Source organism: Rhinatrema bivittatum, chromosome 4, assembly GCF_901001135.1.
Source record: "Rhinatrema bivittatum chromosome 4, aRhiBiv1.1, whole genome shotgun sequence".
Taxonomy (NCBI): Eukaryota; Metazoa; Chordata; class Amphibia; order Gymnophiona; family Rhinatrematidae; genus Rhinatrema; species Rhinatrema bivittatum.
In genome coordinates this window covers 73,726,450-73,749,505 of record NC_042618.1, presented here as the reverse complement: position 1 = coordinate 73,749,505, position 23,056 = coordinate 73,726,450, and the positions used below count along the sequence as shown (strand labels likewise).

Sequence of the window (23,056 nt, the reverse complement as noted above, 5' to 3'; positions counted from 1 at the left end):
AGCCAGCCGGCGCGCGCAAGTTACGCCTGCCAGAGGCAGGAGGAAACTTTCCTTCTGCTCCCCCCACCTTCCCCTCCCTTCCCCTATCTAACCCACCCCCCAGCCCTATCTAAATCCCACCACCTTGTTTTCTATAGTTACGCCTGCCTCTGGCAGGCGTAACTTGTGTGCACCGGCTGGCTGCTGCGCACCATCCCCTAACTTGTGTGCACCGGCTGGCTGCTGCGCACCATCCCCTAACTTGTGTGTACCGGCTGGCTGCTGCGCACCATCCCCTAACTTGTGTGTACCGGCTGGCTGCTGCGCACCATCCCCTAGCACAGCCGCTGTGCCAGAGGCCTTGGTCCTGCCCCCGGACCAGTGCCCCTCCCACGACCCCGCCCCCTTCCCAAAGCCCCGGGACATGGCGCGCGCAAGCCCTGGAACGCGCACCATCGAGCCTATGCAAAATAGGCTTGGCACGCGCAGGAGTGTTTTTAAAGGGTTACGCATGTATATTACGTGCGTAACCCTTTGAAAATCTACCCCAATATGCTTGGTGGTTGTGGTGAGTTTTGGCAAACTGGTAGTGTGCACATGCTCTCCACTAACCACTATCCTATAGATTGCAAAAAATAAAAATTAAAAAAACATTTACAGGTCCTGTTCTGCCTTCTTCTGCCAAACCTGCTTCAGTGAAGCCCCCTTTCCAGCCCTTAACACTCCCCACCGAACTCTCCCCATCGCAACTCTTACCAAATCCTTATTCCACAGAGCTTCCAGGGGCAGAAGGCATCCCCGGGCACTCCTGTCCTTCCTCCAGCTTAGCAAAATGGCCGGTCAACCTAAGGGCTGCTGGCATAACATTGAGCAGCAGCCAGTTTGCTAAGCCGGAGGACTGGGACAGAAGCAGTGGGGGATGCCTCCTGCCCCCAGAAGATCCACGGATCTGCAATTTGGTAAGGGCTGGGGTGGACAAAGGTTGTGTGTGTGGGTGTGTGTGGGGGGGGTGTCCTGGGGGCACCTTCACTGAAACAGAATGTGCTGTGGTCATACTGGCTGGGGAGAAGGGAGTGCTGAGATCAGGCTGGGGCTGGGAGGCATAACATACTGGAACTGGGCCACTCAGAGGGAAAGGGGGTCAGGATGTGCTGAAGTCAGGCAGAGGAGGGAGAGTAAGTGTGCAGGGATTGGGCAGTGGGACGAAAGTGAGCAATGTGCTGGAGTCAAGTTAAGGAGGGTGGTTGGGAATGTGCTGGGGGGCCAGGCTACGCAAGGGAGAAGAGAGTGCTGGATTGTGATGGAGCAGGGGACTCGGAGATCACGGAGGGGTGGGTTGAGGACAAGGGAAGGAAGCGTTGGGTAGGACTAAGAAGGGTGGAAGGCCGGCCCCTGTCACATGGTAGGAGCACTGGATGGCCCACGCCATTTTTAAAGATGGCGCCGGCCGTCTATTGCTCCTACCATGTGACAGGGGCCGGCCAATGGCACTGATACCCCTGTCACATGGTAAGGGCAAAGGGCCATTGGCGCCATTTTGTTTACTGGCAGCCGACGGCCCGAGAGCGGAAGATTGCTCCTGGGACCCCAGTGGACCACCAGGTACTTTAAAAGAGTTTGGGGGGGGGGGGTCAGGAGGGTGGGGGATTCGAAAGAATTACATTTAAAGGGTCGGGGTGGGGTTTTTTTTCCGGCACGAGACAGCCGACAAAAACTGGTAAAAACTGGGGGGAACGAAGATTTCCCCCAGTTTTTACCCGAACTCAATACTGGAAACGAATCCGGTACCAATTCACATCCCTACTCATTGTTAAGATGAATATATTTAGGTAATGCATTCTACAAAATGGGTGAAACGCTGCAAAAAACACTGTTCCTACTCTCAGCATATCTGATGTCTTTTACTGAAAAAATATATAAAGTAATATCAGCAACTGAATGTAACTGTTGTCCTGGAGTATACAGACTAGGATAGTTTCTCAAAACCACAGGACCATTGCCTGAGGTACAAACTTTAGATGGTAAGTCCTCTGGGTTCAGAGAAATACCTACAATACCCGAATGCAATCTGTTTTGAAGTGCCTGAAAGGCGGAAAATAGATCTGATAAATAAAGCTAAAGACAAAGATTTAAAAACCAATACAGGAATCTAGAACTGTACTTGAGACATTCCCAGGAGGCAAAGCAAAATAATGATAGTTAGCAAGTCTATGATTAATTGAATTTTTAATTTCACCCACAAGCCTCTCAAAGTCGCAGCACAGAAGGCAAACACTGTGGCACACTGGCATGCTTACCTCTCCTTCAAGTTGCTGGAAGCAGTACTGCTCACAAATGGTGATCAACTTTTTCCTGTTCAGGTGACCATCTCTCGTGATCCCCAGATCCTCACAAATTAATTGAAGCTTCTCTTCTAGCCAGTCTTGGGATGGTGAAAACAGATTTTGTGAAGTGCTTAAGTCATCCGGGTTCCAAAATCTCAACTGACCTGAAGCAAAAAAAGAACATGCCAGGCATGAATACAGAACGACTGACAACACGATAAAACAGGATTACACACTGACTCAGGTAGGAATGTCAATGCAGAGACCTGACATGCGTGCAACGGTCAGCAATGTACCTCACAATGCAATGCTGAGATCTATGTACTAAGGAGGAACTCCTCCATTCCTGGGCAGATACTATCCTTCAGCCACTTCCTGTTGCTCATGTGTCTTCAGAAAGAGCAAATGCTGCAATTTTGCCAAAGCTTTAGGAAGAATTTTAGTATTAAAAAAAAAAAAAAAAAAGGTCTGTGCAGTGGCTTTTACGGTCACTGATAGCTGATGATTCAGAGAAAAGAGGCATAAAAGGGAACCCATCCCCAAGCCCAGACAGACATAGGTCAAGCCAAAGGCCAGCACTGCCTTCCCCTGGGACTGGATTAAGGCATGCTGAGTCCCTAAACTATCAAGTTTACAGGCTGCAGAGCAACACCAAAAAAAAACAAACAAACATATTTAAAAGTTTAATTTAGTAATTTTCCTAGACAGCAAGGGATAACCTTTCATGGAACAGCAGTTACAACATTAAAAGACACAATGGAAGGGGGAAGTGTGGGAATTTGTATACGCATGTACCCAACATGGCAGATTGCTATTCGGCAAACTGGATGGGCCATGTTGGTCTTCATCTGTGGTCATTTATGATGTTATTGTAAGGAGCCTCTAAATACATACAGGCCCATACAGTACAATCCGCGGGAGAGCCGGCGCTCCGAGGCGAGTGCCCGCTCTCCTGATGCCCCAGGCACCTCTCCTGGGCGTGCGATTCAGTATTTAAATTAGGGTCCACGCTAATAAGGAGGCGCTAGGGACACTATATGGTCTGACAGCCGATGCTTAATTTTATCGGCATCAGTTGTCGAATCTGCTGACAGCCACGGGTTCGGAAAACGGACGCGGGCAAAATTGAGCATCCATCTTCCAACCCGCGGGCAGATTTTTTTTTTTTTTTTTTTTTTAAAGAAGATTTTTTTTATTTTTTTTTATTTTTGGGGCCTCCGACTTAATATTGTTATGATATTAAGTCAGAGGGTGTACAGAAAAACAGTTTTTTCAGCTTTTTCTGTGTCATCTTGAAATTAACACCTGCCTTTGGTTAATTTCTGAAAGTAAAATGTGCGGCTTGGCTGCACATTTAGCTTTCTGTATTGCGGGTGACTCCCTAATAGGCTCATCAACATGCATTTGCATGCGATGAGCGCTATTAGTTTCAGGAGGGTTGGCTGCGTATTTTCCACGCGCTATTACCCCTTACACTGTATAAGGGGTAAAAATAGCGTGTCGAAAATGCGCGGCCAAAAGGGGGCTAACAGTGCGCTTGGCCGAGCGCACCGTTCTGTATTGGCCTGAGTGTAAAGTAAATGACAGCAGATAAAGACCAAAATGTACCAGTTTGCCCAACAAGGAATGTAGGGGGTAACTGACACTCCATGCAGAGAAACTACCAGAGGTCACATCGGTGCTTCAATTCTATCTACTTACCACTGTAGCCCTAAGCTATAGCTTAGGTAGCTTGTTCCTAAGTCTGGCACTGCTCCCTCCTCTGACATAGCTCTTCCTTTCCTCCTCATCCCTCACACAGGGGCAGCAGAATGCCCTTCTGGTTGAGGGAGCGAGTGAATGGTGAGGGCATGTGTGAGGTGAACTCTCTCAGGGTGAACCTTCTAGCTTTGTGCCCCCTTCTGCCCTCATACACATTTAATAATTACGCAATAACCGATTTTACATGAAAAATAAATTCAATGTACAGTCTTCTGAGGTAAAATCATTACTTACAACAATATGTATGTTATATTTACATACATATTGCTGTGGCACCAATGAAAAACCCTGCAAAAAAAAACAAAAAAACAAACCCACTAGGAACTCTTATGATATTAGGCCTATTGAAAAAGCATGTTGGGTTTGGCCCCGGCCCCAGAAAGCTATAAATATACTGAACTACAATTACAACATAGCAAACTTCCCACACCAAAACACTAACTGCCAGCATTCAAACAGTAAGAACCATGAAATTGCAACACTGCAAATATTACTCCAGGTCTGGGGTTGGCAACCTGTGGCACACAAAGCCATTTTTACTGACACAGCAGCAGCACTGAATACCGGTGGCAGCTGAGTGGCAGCCACTAAGTTTTGCACGCAGTCCTGAGTCACAGAATCGTGGTGATTACGTGCTGGCAGTAGGAGTCAAATTTAACCAAACATCTCCTGCTGTTGCGGGTGCAGTCTTGCAGCTCTTATCGTGAGACCAGCCCCACAGCAGCAGGGGATGTTTGGTTAAATGTGACTCCTGCTGCCGCACACTCCACAATGTTGGAGGCTGCCACGGAGTCCATCCTATGGCAGAAGAGAGAAAAACTATTTGGCAGCCACCACTGGATCTCCTCCTGCTGGTGGCTGAAGATTAAGAGACCCAGCAAGCTGTGCCTGTGATGGCCGAAGAGAAAAGGAAGACCCAGCGGCCACCAGCAGACCCCATCTTGCTGACAGCTGAGAAAATGCCCATGCAGTAAGATGTATGTATGTAGGATTGCACATGAGAGAGAGAGAGAGAGAGCCACTGCACGCGGGAGCGAGAAAGCATGTGTGACTGCATGCGGGGAAAGAGAGAGCATGTGTGAGTATGTATGAGAGAGAGAGACAGAAGTGTACTAACACCCTGCCCACATGCAATCACCCCAACTAATTAATGACAATTTCAGGGTGACTAGAAATCAAAAGTTCCCAGGTATGAAGAGCAGAATTTTTTTATTAGGTGTTATTTGATGTCTTTTAGTAGAAATCTTTTGTTTGGAAAATTTAAAAAATTGTGTGCGTTTTTAATTATTGAATATTATTCTATTTGCCAGCTGTTTTGAAATATATTTTTTTTGTATGGTTTGACAATTATGATTGATGTTTTATATTTCTTAATTTTGTTTGATGTTTTATGAGGCATGGTAATGTTTCTATTTATCCATTTTTTAACTTTATGCAGAATTTGGTTGTTCGCAGTTTCCGGTTCACTTTTGTCTGCATCTTTTTATTTATACATTTTTATGGCCACTTCATTCTGTGTTTCGTGAGGTTCTGCATGTGTGACTGAGGGGAGGTATTCAGCTAGCTAGCGTGTAGTTTCTGTGTAGGGATCTATGGCAGCCTGGCCTGGTCTGTTATCCTAATAGGTGGTGTATTGTCAAGGAAGAGATGGAGTTAGAGTCATTTTTCTCTTCTTTTTATAATTTTGTTTTTGCATGAGGAAAAAACATCAATTTCAATCATATTTTTACAAACCCTGAATATTTTAATTGAAAATTAATGTCAATTAAATTAATATTCAAGAGTTATATGAAAGGAATCTGGCAGATCAGGGTGCCAACCGGCGTGTGGCACTTGAGGACCAGAGTTACCTACCCCCCTATGTAATTTTGGCACACCACTTCAAAATGTTGCCTACCCTTACTCCAGGACCTAAACACATCCCTACTAGGGTAACAGAGCACGTCAGGCAGCTATAGATTGCTACACAAAAACTACTCAGTAACAGAATGCCTTACCTCGTTATCCAAGTACAGAATAAAGAGACCATAAAGTACAAATAGAAATGTGCAGATAAAAACCGAACTGGAAACCACAAGCCAAACTGTTTGCAGTGGAACACTGCAAAAACAGAATCACCACCATTCTTCATAAAACATTAAATACAATCACAAAATTTAAAGCATCATAGTAGTAAAGTTATACTAATAAAATATACAAACTTCAAAACAGCTGACAAATAGAACATTATTCTATAATTAAACTCATAAAATTGTTTAAAGACTTCCCAAAAATCAATAAAAAATTTCAAAATACCCAACAATAATTAAAACTAATAAGGATAAAAATTCCTCGCTCTCCATACCTAGAAAGGCCTAGAATCAAAGCACAAAAATGTTATCCTTACACTGGATAAGGTTATTGCTAAGCCACGAGCATCAAGGGGTTTGCTTTTCAGCAACTGTCCTCAAAAAGGCTATCAAGATGTTAGGAATACTGCAGAAAAGGGACATTAAATATTGAAAGATTTTATTGTAAGATCTATAAAGCAATTCAGAAATTTTACAAATAAATAAGGGGGAGGAGTCAAGAGCGCTTACATATGCCAAAAAATGCTCAAAATGTGGCTGTTTTCTTTAGGAAAGAGAAAATTGAGGAGGGTTTTGAGTTCCCAGTTATTTATTAATATTTTTATTTCACCTATGAGTAACAAACATGCTAGGTGAAGAACAAAAAAAAAGAATAAAACATTTATATTCATTTTAAATAGAGATTTGTGCAAAGAACGCAATAAACATAACATAACGATGTAACAAATTAGATAGGTAAGAAGGGACACCAGCTTTCAGAGCTTTAAACACTAAATCCTAAACTTTAAAATATACAGACTGATAGACCGGCAACAACTGAAATTCCCTTAGAAGCAGGGTCACATGATACCACTGCCACCCCCCCTAAAACTAAGCAGGCGGCAACATGGTACTCCAAAAAAAAAAAAAAAAAAAAAAAGGGAATTGCAATAATCTATGGTGGTAAGGACAAAAGCTTGAACTATAGCACAAAATCAGTCACATTTAGGACTAATTTCAGGTGACTGAGTAATCGCATCTTATAATAACCAGTGCAAAGAATCTGTTGAATCTGGGTCTTGAAGGAAACAAAAACCCAGATTCTAAACCCAGTCCTTAAATGGAACAGAGGCACCCAAGGCAGAAAGACAGTTAACATTCTGATTATTTATCTAATCAGCATCTCTTGTAAAGCAAATTGCCTCGGGTTCAGACACATTTAGCAAAAACTGATTTTGACATAACCAAAGATTAATAGTACATAAACTACTTGAAACATGCTCTAAGGCTAACTTCAAGACACCCCTCATTGGAAAATAAAATAGCTGAATGTAAGCATAAATTCGAAACTATTCCATATTAGTCAAGTACAGAACAAAGCAGCCTAATTTAAATATTAAAAAGAGCTGAAGATAAGAATAATTAAAACAGACCTGCTGCTGACTAGCCCCTAAAAAAAAGATTTAAACCAAGCCGTACCTCGGATTTCAAAATACCAAAGACGTTCTTAAAGAATCAAATTAGAAAGAGAAAGGCCAAAGATATATCACGAAATACAGCAGTTTACAGCTGAACCACAATCAAATTCTTGTAATAGATGATTAGTTACTGATACTAGTAATGGCTCAGTACTGTGGGTTTTGCAAAAACCCCACTGTAGTATTTTATTATTAATAAAAAAAAAAATCTTGCTGGGAATACACCACCTTTTCTAGCAATTTACACATAGTAGAGAGATTAGAAATCGGCCAAAAATTAGCTGGACTGTCCAAAGGGAGATTACCCCGTTTTAACACAGGATGAACAAGAACTCTCAAAATTATCAGGAACCCCACCTTCTCGTATAGAGGAATTCAATATCAAAACTGGTAGAAAATCCTCTCTCAAAAGATACAAAATGGAAGAGGGACAGAGAACTGACTAAAGGAAATTTTCAAAACATTCAAGAAACCTTCATCCTCCTTATTTCCTACACTATAAAGTCCCTCGTGGCAACACAAACTTGAGCAGTCGAGGGGCAAATGGAGACATGTAGACTCAGGCAGGCATCCATGGATTAATATCTAAGTTTTGTAATTGGCATTGTATCTCTCTCATAAACACACATACACATTCATGTTCAATACACATACATTCAACTCTTCCTTTCCTGAATGCACAAGTGGTAGCAGCCTCCATCTTCAGCCCACAGAGCTGACTGGACTCTTCCTTCCTCCCGGGCTGAGGGCCAATGCTGCTCCTGCTCCTTCTGGCCATGGTGATTGCACCTCTTTCTTCCCACCTCTACAGGCCCACATGACATCTTCCTCTTCTGGGCCCATACAGAAGGAAAGAGCAAGGAGTCACAATCATTGCAATCTTGCCACTGCTGTGCCATCCTCAAAACAGTAGTGCTCTAGGCAGCTGCTTAGTGCTTCCACTCATGCCCCCAAACAATGTCACTCCCTCTCTATATAGCGCTATATATTGATTCTTAAAATTCATTTTTGGAATATATTCTCTGGACTGTGTTTAACATTCAAATTTTAAGAAAATAATGATTTTGAAAATTTCTGAAAAAATTTTAAAAAAATATAGTGCATTAAAGTGTGAAGGTGAATGATAGAGAAGACTGGTTGGTTTATTTAGGCTATAATTTAATATTTACCTTTAAGTTCCCATTTGGTTTGATTTGGGAGATTTCAATTACCCCAATATTGACTGGGTAAATGTAACATCAGGAAATGCTAGAGAGAAAAAGTTCCTGGATGGAATAAATGACTACTTCATGGAGCAATTGGTTCAGGAACCGAAAAGAGAGGGAGCAATTTTAGATATAATGCTCAGTGAAGCACAGGATTTGGTGAGAGAGCAAAGGTAGTGGGGCCGCTTGGTAATAGTGATCATAATATGATCAAATTTGAATTAATGACTGAACAGGGAGACAGTAAGTGAATCCACAGCTCTAGCACTCAACTTTCAAAAGAGAAACTTTAATAAAATGAGAAAAAGTTAAAAAAAACAAACAAACCCTAAAAGGTGGAGCTAAAAAGGTTAAGCCTGTGCAACTGGCATGGAGATGTTAAAAATTCCAGCTTAGAAGCTCAGTTCAGATGTATTCCATGCATTAAGAAAGGTGGAAACAATTGCTGGCATAGTTAAAAAGTGAGGTGGAAGAGTATTTTAGCCAAAATATCTTCATTTAAAAATTGGAAGAATGATCCATTGAAGAAAACAAGACAATGCATAAGCATTGGCAAGTTAAATGAAAGAAACTGAGAAGAGGGGAAAAGAATTTGAAAAGAATTTGGCCATAGAGGCAAAAACTCATAATAAAAACTTTAAATATATCCGAAGCAGAAAGCCTGCGAGGGAGTAGGTTGCACTGTTAGATGATAGAGGGGTTAAAGGGGAAACTTAAGGAAGATAAGGCGATTGCGGAAAAACTAAATTAATTCTTTGCTTCTGTGTTTACTGAAGAGGATGTTGGGGAGATACCTGTTCTGGAGATTGTTTTCAAGGGTGACTACTCAGATGAACTTAACCAAATCATGGTGGGTGAGCCTGGAAGATGTAGTAGGTTAGACTGACAAACTGAAGAATAGTAAATCACCTGGACATGAAATGTCAGACCTATTACAATTAATTTGTATCCTATCATTAAAATCATCAGTTGTACATGAAGACTGGAAGGTAGCCAATGTAACCCCGATATTTAAAAAGGGCTCCAGGGGCGATCCAAGAAACTATAGACCGGTGAACCTGACTTCAGTGCTGGGAAAAGTCATGGAAACTGATATAAGGAATAACATCACAGAACATTTAGGAAGACATTTATTTGTTGAGTTTTATATACCGTCATTCGGTAGAACCATCATAACGGTTTACAAAGTATACATTTTCTTAACAGTTGTGCAAAAAGTACAACAAAGTGAATATTAAACAGAAGCTAAACATTTCAAGTCCAGAAAGTATTATTAAGTGGGACGAGGAAGGTATGTAGGTTCTAGTTGGAGAGAAGTTATTCTGAGGTTTTTGGATGAAAGTTCAATTGTGAGTTGGTATGATCAAAAGTATGAAGGTCAGTGTAGAATTTGTGAAACATTAATGTTTTTAGGTCTTTTTTGAAAGTTTTTAGGTTGTGCTGGGTTCTCAGATCTTTAGGTAGGGAGTTCCAAAGTTTAGGGCAGGCAATGGAAAAGGCTCTCTCTCTTGTTGTTGCCAGATGTGCATCTCTGATGGGGGGGGGATGTATAAATATCCTGAGTTATTAGAGCGTAGGTTTCTTGGAGGATTCTGGGGGATTATGTTTAAGGTATTTAGTCCTTGATGATCATTGTTTAGAATTTTGTGAATGATGGTCATTGATTTGTATGCAATACGTGCTTTAACTGGGAGCCAATGAAGTGATGTCAAACTGGGCGTTATGTGCATTTCTTTTTGTTCCTGTTAGGACTCTGGCAGCTGAGTTCTGTAGTATCTGGAGTGGTTTGAGGGTTGAATAAGGTATTCCAATTAAACATGGTTTAATAGGACACACAGCCAGTATGGATTTACCCAAGGGAAGTCTTGGCTCACAAATCCCCTACATTTTTTTGAAGGGGTGAATAAACATGGGGACAAAGGGGAACTGGTAGATGTGGTGTATTTGGAATTTCAGAAGGCATTTGACAAAGTCCCTCATGAGAGGCTTCTAAGAAAACTAAAAAGTCTTGGGATAGGAGGTGATGTCCTTTAGTGGATTATAAACTGGTTAAAAGACAGGAAACAGAGAGTAGGATTAAATGGCCTGTTTCATAGTGGAAAAAGGTAAACATTGGAGTGCCTCAGGAATCTTTACTTGGACCAGTGCTTTTTAATATATTTATAAATGATCTGGAATGGGGTTTGACCAGTGAGGTAAATCAAATTTGTGGATAACACAAAATTAGGCAGAGTAGTTAAACCTCAAGCGGATTGTGATAAGCTGCAGGAGGACCTTGTCAGGCTGGAAGATTGGGTGTTCAAATGGAGATGAAATTTAATGTGGACAAGTGCAAGGTGATGCATATAGGGGGGAAAACAACCCTTGCTATAGTTACATGATGTTAAGCTCCTATTAGGAGTTACCACCCAGGAAAGAGATCTGGGCATCATAGGGATAATACATTAAAATTGTCTGCTCAGTGTGCTGTGGCGGTCAAAAAAGCAAACAATGTTAGGAATTAGGGATGTGAATCGTGTGCCCGATCGTTTTAACGATCGGGGGGGGGGGGGGGGGGAATCTGATAGTTAGAGATGTGAATTGGGATCGGTTCCGATTCCAATTCACATCTCTAATTTTTTTTAGTGAGGCCCGCGCCGATAAAAAAAACCCACCCTGACCCTTTAAAATTACCCCTTAGCCTCCCCCACTCTCCCGACCCCCCCCCCAAAACGTTTTACACATACCTGGTGGTCCGGGGGGGGGGGGGGCGATCTCCCGTTCCCAGGCCTTCGGCTGCGCTAAAAAAAAATGGCGCCGATGGCCCTTTGCCCTTACCATGTGACAGGGCAAAGGGCCATCGGCGCCATCTTTATTAACGCAGCCGATGGCCTGAGAGCGGGAGATCACTCCCTGCGCTCCCGCTGGGCCACCAGGTAATTTTAAAAGGTTTTGGGGGGGGGGGGGGGGGGGGGGGGGAGGGGGGAGGCTAAGGGGGTCATTTTAAAGGGTCGGGTGGGGTTTTATTTTTTATCGGGCCATCGGCGCCATTTATATTAGTGGCAGCCAAAATGGCACCGATGGCCCATGAGCGGGAGATCACGCCGGGACCCCCCCCCCCCCCCACTGGACCACCAGGTAATTTAAAACATTTTGGGGGGGTTCGGGAGGGTGGGGGAGGGTTTAGGGGTTGTTTTGGTGTGCCGGTTTCCCCCCCCCCCCCCCCGATTTACGATTTTTCACGATAAATCAGGGGAATTTCTATTGTATCGTGACTAACGATTTTTGATGATTTAAAAAATATCTGACGATTTTTTTTAAATAGTCAAAAAACGATTTACATCCCTATTAGGAATTATTAGTAAGGGAATGGCAAATAAAACAGTGGATGTCATAATGCCTCTGTATCACTCCATTTCATTTATTAAAATGTATTGATCATTTAACAAAAATGTTTTGGCCTAAGCAATTTACAGTAAAACATCCATAAAATTATATCATATACAAAACAAAGACAAAAATAAAAAACATGTCATGTACAAAAAACATCAAAATATAGCATATCATGATATTACCAGCATCAAATATTTGGAACTCGCTCTAGGAACATTGAAGGAGGAAGCTTTTTAAAGAAAACCTAAATTTCTTAAGGTTTTCTTGCATCCGGACCTCGTAAGGTAGGGAGTTCCAGGTTTCCAGGTGGAAGGAGCAGCTACAGAAAAAGCAGTTTCTCCTGTTGAAGCGAGATGGGCATGATGGTTGGAAGGTATATCCAGTAAGCCACGCTGTGATGACCTTAATTGCCGAGTTGTTTGATATAATCTAAGAAGGGCATTAGTCCAAGGAGGAGAGCCGGACTGAGTAATCCATGGTGAGACTGCACTTGAATACTGTGTGAAATTCTGGTTGCCCCATCAAAAAAGTTATAGTTGCATTGGAGAAAGTACAAAGAAGGATGACCAAAATGATAAAGGGGATTGAATGGCTCTCCTATGAAGAAAGGCTAAAGAGGTTAGGGCTGTTCAGCTCAGAGAAGAGATGCTGAGGAGGGGATATGATAGAGGTCTACAAAGTCATGAGAGGTCTAGAACAGGCATATGTGAATCGGTTATTTACTCTCTCAGCTAACAGAAGGACTCGGGGGCACCATGAACTTAGCAAGTAGCTCATTTAAAACAAATTGGTGAAAATTATTTTTCACTCAACACATAATTAAGCTCTGGAATTTGTTGCCAGAGAATGTGGTTATGGCAGTTAGTATAACTGGGTTTATAAAAGGTTTGGATAAGTTAAAGTTTTTTTTTGTGACAGACTGGTGCAAATATAAGGGCAGTGGAAGATGGGTGTAATCAGAGTATCTGTTGCTTTGCATACCTGCTACACCTGGTAGAAAGGGATGCCCTGGGGCTGGGGATCAAGGAATACAGCATTCCAGTCCTGAAAGAGGTGATAGAGAGGTGCAGGTGCTTCATAAACAGCTGATTCAAGATGTTGGCACACATTGGAATTCTACTTACCTGATACTCCAGTGGCTAGCGAAACAGCAGACACCCCTTCATGACCTGTGTTTGGAAACAGATCTGCGTGGATTGCCCCTTGAGGCAGTATGATTGGGTAGTGATGAGGAAGTTAATACAAATCCTGAAACCCTTCAATGATGCTACAAAGGATCTGCATTCTGGAAACAAGTGTTGCAGTTTGTGGACTCCTTGCAGCAGCAGATTCAAGAGAGACAAACGTCTGACAAAAAATATTTACATGCTTGCCATGGCTTGAAACCCATGGGTGAAAGGAAGTCTTGTCCTTCAGTCCCAGTATCTCACTTACTTGAAGGAGATACTAGTAGCTAGGGTGCATGAACATGATTACCCAAAGGCAGAGTCACAATGCAGATGCAGCACAGAAAAATGTGGCCACCCCAGAGAGTAGTGCTAGCTACCACTTTCTCCCCCACCTTAATATGCCACATCTATGTTGCCTCCTGAAAACTGTCTTTCCTGACACAAGCTATAGCAGCAGAGATCTTTTCTTCACCCCAGCAAAGGAGATCCCAGCAGAAATTTCTATGACATAATATATGACAGAGCCTATTAAGACCACAGCCACAAATCCGTTGGCATATTGGGCAGACAAGTATGTGGTCTGGCCAAGGTGGCCCAGCATTATCTTTCCTTTCCACCAACCAGCATACCCAGTGAATGTGTATTCTCGATGGCTGGGGACATTATAAGCTCTCATTGTTCACTGCTGATAACAGTTATTGAAAATGTTGGCCTTCTTATAAATCAGTCTGCCTTCGCTAGGTTTCCGAGAATTTCCATGCGAGGGGCAGGACAACAAAGTACTTTGGGGGGGTCTTGCTGCCACTTTGCTTGTTATACCACTTATGCTACAATTTAGGGGTCTTGCTGTCATATCCCTGATCCTACAGACTGGGGGGGGGGGGTCTTCCTGCCATTCTTCCATATCACAGACACTACATCTTGGGCATTTTGATGCCTCTAATCTGTTTGCCTATTGGATCTCACCCTACTTCTCTCTGTTATACTGGAGAGTTCTGTCTCCCAAACTAAAATGTAAAAAATTTACAAGTCACTCTTCTCACTTTACCTCTTTCCTTGTTTCTCCACCTTGCTATTTTGCTGCACCCCTCTAGGTTCTCAGCCTAGTTCTGTCTCAAAAAAGAAAAAAAAAGTTTTAAAAAATTACAAGTTTCTCCTCTCACCCCACCTCTTTCCTGGCTCTATGCTTTGCTGTCTAGGTCTTATATTGTCATTGTGTTGCCTGGCTCCTGACTTTTTCATGGTGCCTTGAAGAAAATCTGCTACTATAGGTACTGGTTTGCCACTGGTGTGCCTTGTGGTATCCATGCCACTATTGGTGCTGCCTTTACTACTCTTTTGGTACCTTGGTCTATTCATATTAATTCTGTTGGTTCTCTTTGCCCCTTTTCCTGATGCCTTGGGGGTTTTGCTGCTTCCATTCTATTTGTCATAGCAGACACTACCTCTTGGTGGTTTTGATGCATCTGTGCTGTTTTTTTATACCCCAACACTCTATGATGTTTACGACACACCCTTCATACTACACTTTGGTGGGTCTTGCTGCCTCCATGCTGTTTGTGACAACACACTACCTCTTTGGGGTTTTGATGCTTCTGTGCTATTTTCAATACCAGCTCTGTTCTTTGTTTCCATACCCTGATGCTTTATCTTGGGGGTTTTGTTATCACTCTGCCTGTCTCAATCTCTACACTGCAGAGTAGAAGACTAGATTGCAGTAACTCTACATCTACTATTAGCTCCAGAGACAGACTACATTGAACACCAGCCTGTGTCTTGTCAAAGACCAATGCAATAAGGTGTGTTCAGCATAGCATACAGTTTAACCCTCAGTTGTGCACACATTTTGTGTGTGCAAACTTTACTGCCAATGCACACAATGTGCATTTAAGTGAGCACCCTCACATGCAAATTCCATGCTAATGAAGGCATTAGTTATTACCCCCCAATGCAGAGATGTGTGCTGGCTTATCTGGTGTTTTCTTAGTACTAGAAACTTAACTCCTAGTCCGAGGTGGAGTAAAGTTTCCAGGGCTAATATTAGTTTACGGGCAGAAGCTGGGGTCCTGATGCTGGGGCCTCTATTTTATGTTTTCCCACACATAAAATATAATTTATGTGCACAAAAAATGCTTTCTGTGCTAACATTTTTTGTGTACATAATTCATATTTTAAGCATAGAAAACGATTTATGTGCAGAAGTCAATTTCTATGCATAAAATGATTTATGCACAAAAAAGCTGTTTGTACATATTTTTTACATATAAATCATACTTTATATGCAGAGAATATGATTTGTGCACATAAGCCACATTTTCTGTGCATAAATCATTTGCTGTATGCTAAGCCTTTTCTTTATGCACATTTTCTGGTCTGTATGTCATTTTATGTTTTTATTTATTTATTTATTACTCCCTCATCATTAGCATACCATTAGCTTACTGCTTTAGGAGTTAAAAAAATTAGCTTGTGCATTAAGAAACTGTATGCTGAATTTCAGGACAGTTTTGATGCTCAACTTTTTGCACTGAATTCTTTCATAGTGTGTTAGTGATTTTTATACACACTGAGTTACTGGATGTACTATTGTACTCTAACTGTAGAATACTACATAGGCTTAGCCAGCTAGTAGACAGTGGTTGCCTCTGCCAAGCATTCTAATTTTACTTGCTAAGCAGTGCATTAACAGTTTATGATTTTAAACTCCAGCTCCACTGCTTTTGCTGTTCCAAACCTCTCTTGGTATCTGAGTAGTTCCATCTCTGCTCCAGCTGTCAGATTCTTTCCACATTCCTTTACCTTACAGCATTTGCAAACATTTGGTCTTGTGCTAGCAATCTATTTTAAATAGAGCTTACCCAGTTACCTTTAATGGTTTCATGTCATCTTGGAGGTTTTCTTCAAACTATATTCTCTTACTGTTCTTACTAACTACTGGTCTAGTCCAGTATTTGGCCTTCAATAGATATCACAGAAAAGGGCAGAGGCAGCAGAAATGCAGCACCCAAAACCAGCACCGCATTCCTCCATGATTATTGCTTCTCAGATAATGTAGGTAGTATTTTCAAAAACTGATTCAGAGGAAGAACTGTGTCCTGGAGTCTCTGAATAAAAGGATATTGAACAGTTAGTGGCTGAAGATAAGTTTGATCTTCTCTAGTTAGTAGCATCTCACCCTCTAGCGAGAGGTGGAGGAGACAGATGATACTAACAGGGCTGAGATTATGCCATAGCAAATGGTGAACATCACCTCCAAGCCTGAACCACCAGCCTCTTCTCCACATGAGGCCGTATGGAAGCTACATCAGGCCTCCTTCTCCAGGAATTTCCTCTGGCTTCTCCTGGCCTAGAGCTTTGTAAAAATTTGGTTGGTTTCCCTTTGCCCCTCATTTGGAGCCTTGAAGTGCTCTTGCACTGTGGGTGTAGCTTTGTGCTTTTCATGGTGCTTTGGGGCCTTCATGCTGCTAAGGATGTGCATTCGTTTAAAACAAATGGGTACCATGAAACAAAATTAGTTTCAATTTGTTTCTTTTCAGAGGGAGTATCACAGAAACGAATGGAGAGGGGGTAGGTGAGGTCATCTATAAATTCATGAGAGGACTAGAATGGGTAAACATGAATTGTAGGGATGTGAATCGTTTTTTGACGATTTAAAATATCGTCCGATATATTTTAAATCGTCAAAAATCGTTAGGGCCACGATACAATACCAATTCCCCCGATTTATCGTTAAAAAATCGTAAATCGGGGGAAGGGGGCAGGAACTTACTTACTTGCCCTAAACCAATGGCAGGAAAACCGGCACACTAAAACCCCCTAAAACCCACCCCCGACCCTTTAAATTAAATCCCCCACCCTCCCGAACCCCCCCCCCCAAATGCCTTAAATTACCTGGGGGTCCAGCGGCGGTCCGGAACGGGCTCCTGCAATTGAATTGTGTTGTCTTCAGCCGGCGCCATTTTGCAAAATGGCGGCCGCAAAATGGCGGCGGCCATAGACCAACACGATTCGACTGCAGGAGGTTGTTCCGGACCCCCGCTGGACTTTTGGCAAGTCTTGTGGGGGTCAGGAGGCCCCCCCAAGCTGGCCAAAAGTCCCTGGGGGTCCAGCGGGGGTCCGGGAGCGATCTCCTGCCGCGAATCGTTTTCCGTACGGAAAATGGCGCCGGCAGGAGATCGACTGCAGGAGGTCGTTCAGCGGCAGTCCGGAACCCCCGCTGAACGACCTCCTGCAGTCGATCTCCTGCCGGCGCCATTTTCCGTACGGAAAACAATTCGCGGCAGGAGATCGCTCCCGGACCCCCGCTGGACCCCCAGGGACTTTTGGCCAGCTTGGGGGGGCCTCCTGACCCCCACAAGACTTGCCAAAAGTCCAGCGGGGGTCCGGAACAACCTCCTGCAGTCGAATCGTGTTGGTCTATGGCCGCCGCCATTTTGCGGCCGCCATTTTGCAAAATGGCGCCGGCTGAAGACAACACAATTCAATTGCAGGAGCCCGTTCCGGACCGCCGCTGGACCCCCAGGTAATTTAAGGCATTTGGGGGGGGGGGGGGGGGGTTCGGGAGGGTGGGGGATTTAATTTAAAGGGTCGGGGTGGGTTTTAGGGGGTTTTAGTGTGCCGGTTTTCCTGCCATTGGTTTAGGGCAAGTAAGTACTTCCCTCCCAAAGTTGATGAAGTATTAAGGCATTTGGGGTGGGGGATTTAATTTAAAGGGTCGGGGGTGGGTTTTAGGGGGTTTTAGTGTGCTGGCTCACGATTTTCACGATATTTTAAACACCCAAACGGCAACAATACGATTCCCTCCCCCTCCCAGCCGAAATCGATCGTTAAGACGATCGAGGACACGATTCACATCTCTAATGAATTGGATGTTTACTCTTACAGATAATAGAAGGATTAGGGGGAACTCCATGAAGTTAGCAAATAACAAAACAAATTGGAGAAAATTATTTCATTCAAAGCACAATTGAGCGCTGGAATATATTGCCAGAGGATGTGGTTTAAGATATTTAGCTTAGTTGAGTTTAAAGAGGAAAAATCCATAAATTGTTATTAGTGAAATTAACTTAGGGAAAAGTCTCTGCCTATTACAGGCATTAGTAGCATGGGATCTATTTAATGTTTGGGTATCTGTATCCTGGATTGGCCATTGCTGGAGACAGGATGCTGGGCTTGATATACTGGGTCAGACTTGAAGGTATATCAACTTATGTTTTTATAAGAGGATCCCTTGAATCAAATGAATACTAGTTGTTTCATTCATTTTCTCTCCATTTACTTCTATGAGTCAATAATATTTATGGCCCCATAAAAATCAATAAGAGCAACAGGTGTACAGTTAGGAATTGATATCAAATATAGTAGCCAGCCAGCCAGCGTTTCTTAGCAAATCATGTGTGACCTTATCTAGTCAGACATGGATAGGACATGTCAAGGAAACAAGAGATGACTTATTGCAGTGAAGCATTTTCCTAATCTGCTGCACACCAGATCCAGTGATGCTGATCTTGAAGACTGAGTATGTCTGAGATTTTCTGTGCATTCCTTTTGAAAAGTATTGTCTCAGAAGGATGCTGTTTTGAGATTGGGAAAAGTTAACTAAGAATTCAGAGCAAACACCTTTTTGGCTGCTGTACATTTTAGTCTATCATTGTGCCAGTCAGCAGAGATAGGCAAGCACTGCTGTAGTTGCTTTGCGTTACAGTTTTTCGCTTCCTTGGGAAGGGTGGAGGCAGAAGGTTGAGAGATTCTTGCAGCACAACTACGGATTTGGTCTCTTCTTGGGCAGTGGGTACTAGGTGAGCACTGAGCAGAGACTGAAGCATACCAGACTGCATTGTACAACCTGTTACTAAGCTCAGTAGTCTCAGAACTAGTGCACAGTGTGACACTCCGTGCAGCAATATCTCTATGTTCTCCGCATACACACATTAGTGTGGTACAGTCAGTGGACATAAAGTCAGTTATAGTACCTCTGCGAAATATACAATTTTAATATCCAAACCCCCAGTGACAAAATCAATCATGTCAGGCATAGGGAAAGGCAGAGCAGGTAAAGGAAATATTTCCAAAACTGGCAAGGTTGGCAGTGCCAGCAACCACCAAAGGTCTGGCAATTGGGCAGATTAGAAAGTGCTGTAATTAAAAAAATAAATAGTCCTGCACCTAAATTAAAGTGGGATTTCTTCAAGGCTAATAAGGCAAAAGTCAGCTCTACCCAGAAGAAAAACATGGAGACGAGCACGTGTCACTGGAGAACATAGATGACAGTGAGCATATTTCTCTCCCTTCTGTTTCAAAGAAGAGGGAAAATTGTCAGACTTTCTGGGAGCAGAGAGTAGCAGCAAGGCGAAAGGAGCAGGAGAACAAGAATGTGCAAGGTCAGAAGGACACTTCTTTCCTCACTAGAGATGTTGCTATGAGGGCAATATTTTCATCCACCAATTCAGATGAAGCGTCTTTTCTTGGCATGTCTGAATCAGAAGATATTGAAGGGATCGCCAAGGATGTAAAGAAGGGATCATGGAAGAGTTCCATGTTCTGGAGGTATGTTTTGTTAAATGTAATCCCTGTCCAAAGGATATCAATCGAGGGAAGCAAACACTGGTATGCACTCTCACAGGTGTGGCTAACTCCAGTACGCGAGCTATAAACAGGCCAGGTTTTCAGGATATCCAAATGCATATGAAAGATTTGCATACAATGGAGGCAGCATATGCAAATCATCTCATGCATATTCATTGTGGATATCCTGAAAAATAGGCCTGATGTGGCTCTCGAAGAATGGAGTTGGCCACTCCTGCACTAGCATCTGTAGAAGCAGCACCCTTTAGTACTGACATCTGGGGAGGGTGGAAGTACTAGAAGTAGCCCGGGGATCTCTTTGTCCAGTCACAGGAAAGTGGTGGAAAAGAGGAAGATGTTCCCCAAGCTGATCCCATGCCCTTGACTCCTTCAAGAAGTCAGATGGCAGGCCAGCAGCCCCTTGCCAAGTGTCGAAGTAGCAATCTACCATGGAGGAAAAGGAGGGGGGCGGGAGGTTTGACAGCACTGTCCCAAGGTAAGAGGCGGGCAGCATCAAAAGTTGTAACAAGGAGCATTGGTGAAATGATTGTCCTTGATGATCAGCCCCTGCAGCTACTGGAGAATGTGGGCTTCAAGCTTTTCCTCTGCAAGTGGCATTCCCACATTACAAAGTCCCCTCCAGGATCACCTGTAGAAGGAAGGTCATCCCCAGCCTGTACAATCAATTTTAGTCATTTCCAGGCTCTGCTGACTAAGGCAGAGGGGAGTAGTGTGCATTTCACTAGTTACAGCTGGACCTCACATTTTTTGCGTGCAGTTATGTCTGAGGAAGTGTGGATCTAGGGCTTGGCACAGTGATATCTTTAATGGTGGCAGTTGCTGTGAATGGCATTGTGGGGTGATGGGAGTTATAACATAGCTACATTTTGTAGTTATGGATGTTTGCATCGATATGAAAGTTTTGAGTAATGGCATTATATAGACCCTTGTGGTTTACATTTGAATTCCTTGAGCAACAACTGTGCATATTCTCCATATGTTCCTCATTAAACGCCAGATGCCACTGATTTGATGTTTTTAAATTAGGAACGTCATTGATGTATATTATATGCTATATAAAACTTATAAATTGAGGATTTACTGTACAGTATGGATATTTATGTGCTATAATCCTTGAAGAAGTCAATCAAGGTGAAACAAGGGATTCCTGTCAGGGCTTTTAAGATATTGGGTTAGGCGATGTCATTGTACAGTTGTGTATGTATGTACATTTATAATTATGTATGAGTTTATAAGAGTATACTATTACTACAACCTCTTATAAACCCATACATATTATACATGAACATACATATAAGAGGTCCAGCTGTAACTTGCCGTGTGTATGTGTGTAGCATGGAGGGGTATAGCAACCAACAAGGCAGAGTAGCATGGGAGATGCCTGTCATTCTGCTGACCTACAACAAATATTTGGTGATAAATATTTGAATTAGATATTCACTGAAAAGCAATTCAATTTTTTCATGTATATTTTATAATTTAATGAAAAATTTTTTAGGAGATGGGAATGGTTTCATACAATGTATACGGCAACCCCCTTGGTGCCTTTGACTCTTTAAATCATTAAACACATCCTCCAACCTCCATTTTTTATTTTATTTTAACAAATTGAAATCCAATTCTAAAAAATTCTTTTAAAACACAATTTGTTAAAATAAAATAAAAAATGGAGGTTGGAGGATGTGTTTATGATTAATGAGTCAAAGGCACCAAGGGGGTTACCGTATACATTGTATGAAACCATTCCCATCTCCTACAAAAATTTTTCATTAAATTATAAAATATACATTAAAAAATTGAATTGCTTTTCAGTGAATATCTAATTCAAATATTTATCACCAAGTATTTGTTGTAGGATTGACGTGTTCACTTGGTGTTGAATCTCTTTTGTGGATTAAGTGTCATTCTGCTGAGGCATACTTGCCAACTGTGTGTGTATATACATACACACACTCACATATACACACAGTTGGCAAGTATGCCTCAGCAGAATGACAAAAATTGATGAATCCACAAATACAGTACCAGGAAATAAATGATATCAACAATTAATAAATCATTCCTGAAATGACAGCCATCTCCCATGCTACTCTGCCTTGTTGCTATACTCCTCCATACTATACCTTGGGGATTTTTGTGAGACACAGCCTTGCTTCCATACCCAGACCTTACACCTTGGAATTCTCTCTCCTACTGTGCCTTGCTGTCGTACCCTGAGTTGTTCTTGCCAGTCTGAGGGGCTGCTTTGTACCTCATGTTTTGGTGTCTTCAAGCCATCTTTGTGCTGCTTGGCCCTTTTTTCTGCCACCTTTTCTTTGTTCCCCTTTTCATGGGGCCTTAGGATGCTGATGCCATGTTTGGTGCCAGTTTGCCACTCGAGATGCCATCAGGGGTCCATGTCTCTGCTGCTGGTGTCATCTTTGGAGCCTTGGGGTGGTCTTCTCAATTTCACTGCTTCTTTGCTCCTCTCACAGTGATGAACTTCTGCCAATGCTGGTACCACTTTGTCTCTTTACAGAGCCTTAAGACTGCTCACACCACTTGTGGTGACATTTTTCACAGTCTTTCTAGGTACCTTAGAGTTCTTTCCCCCTTCCGATGATTTCTTCCCACAAGTTCTTTGAGAATTGATTGGAAGACACCAATTCTAGAGCCCAATATAGGCCTCAATACTTCCCCCATTGACTTTAAGGGCAAAAAAAGCCCAAAAAAAAACCCGAACACAAAATTTTGTTTCATTTTAAAAGTAAACAAATTGAAGACCTCACAAAAAAATCTTGAAAGAAAACAATATTTTCTTTCCTGCACATCTCTATCTGCTGCTTTGACCATGTGTCAGTTCCTTGGAGGTTTTCCTGTAAATTTTAGTGCTTTGTTCCTCCTTCGTGGTGCCTTGAGCTTTTCATGCCACTCTTGGTGCCGCTTTGCCCCTCGTGCTGACTTTCAGGGTTCATGCCCTTTGCACCTCTTTTGGAGTCTTGGGATGTTCTGGCCACTCTTCCTCCTCTCACGGTGCCTTAGAGAATTCTTGCCACAGTTGGTACTGTTTTGCCCCTTTATGACGCCGTGGGCTATAGATGACACTTTTAGTGCCACTGACACAATCTGAGTAGCTTGGGGTGTTCTTTCTTATGT

The 23,056-nt window shown here is 42.6% G+C and overlaps 1 protein-coding gene across 3 annotated transcripts in view; it reads right to left on the bottom strand.

The window, feature by feature from the left end:
• The window catches only part of NIN (ninein), a 274,889-nt gene that overhangs the window by 113,854 nt on the left and 137,979 nt on the right, over positions 1 to 23,056 (bottom strand). For all 3 annotated transcript variants that reach the window (XM_029598345.1, XM_029598344.1, XM_029598347.1), the window contains exon 6: positions 2,277 to 2,467. In XM_029598345.1, the coding sequence (XP_029454205.1) occupies positions 2,277 to 2,467 (191 nt within the window). The remainder of the gene's footprint in view (positions 1 to 2,276; positions 2,468 to 23,056) is intronic.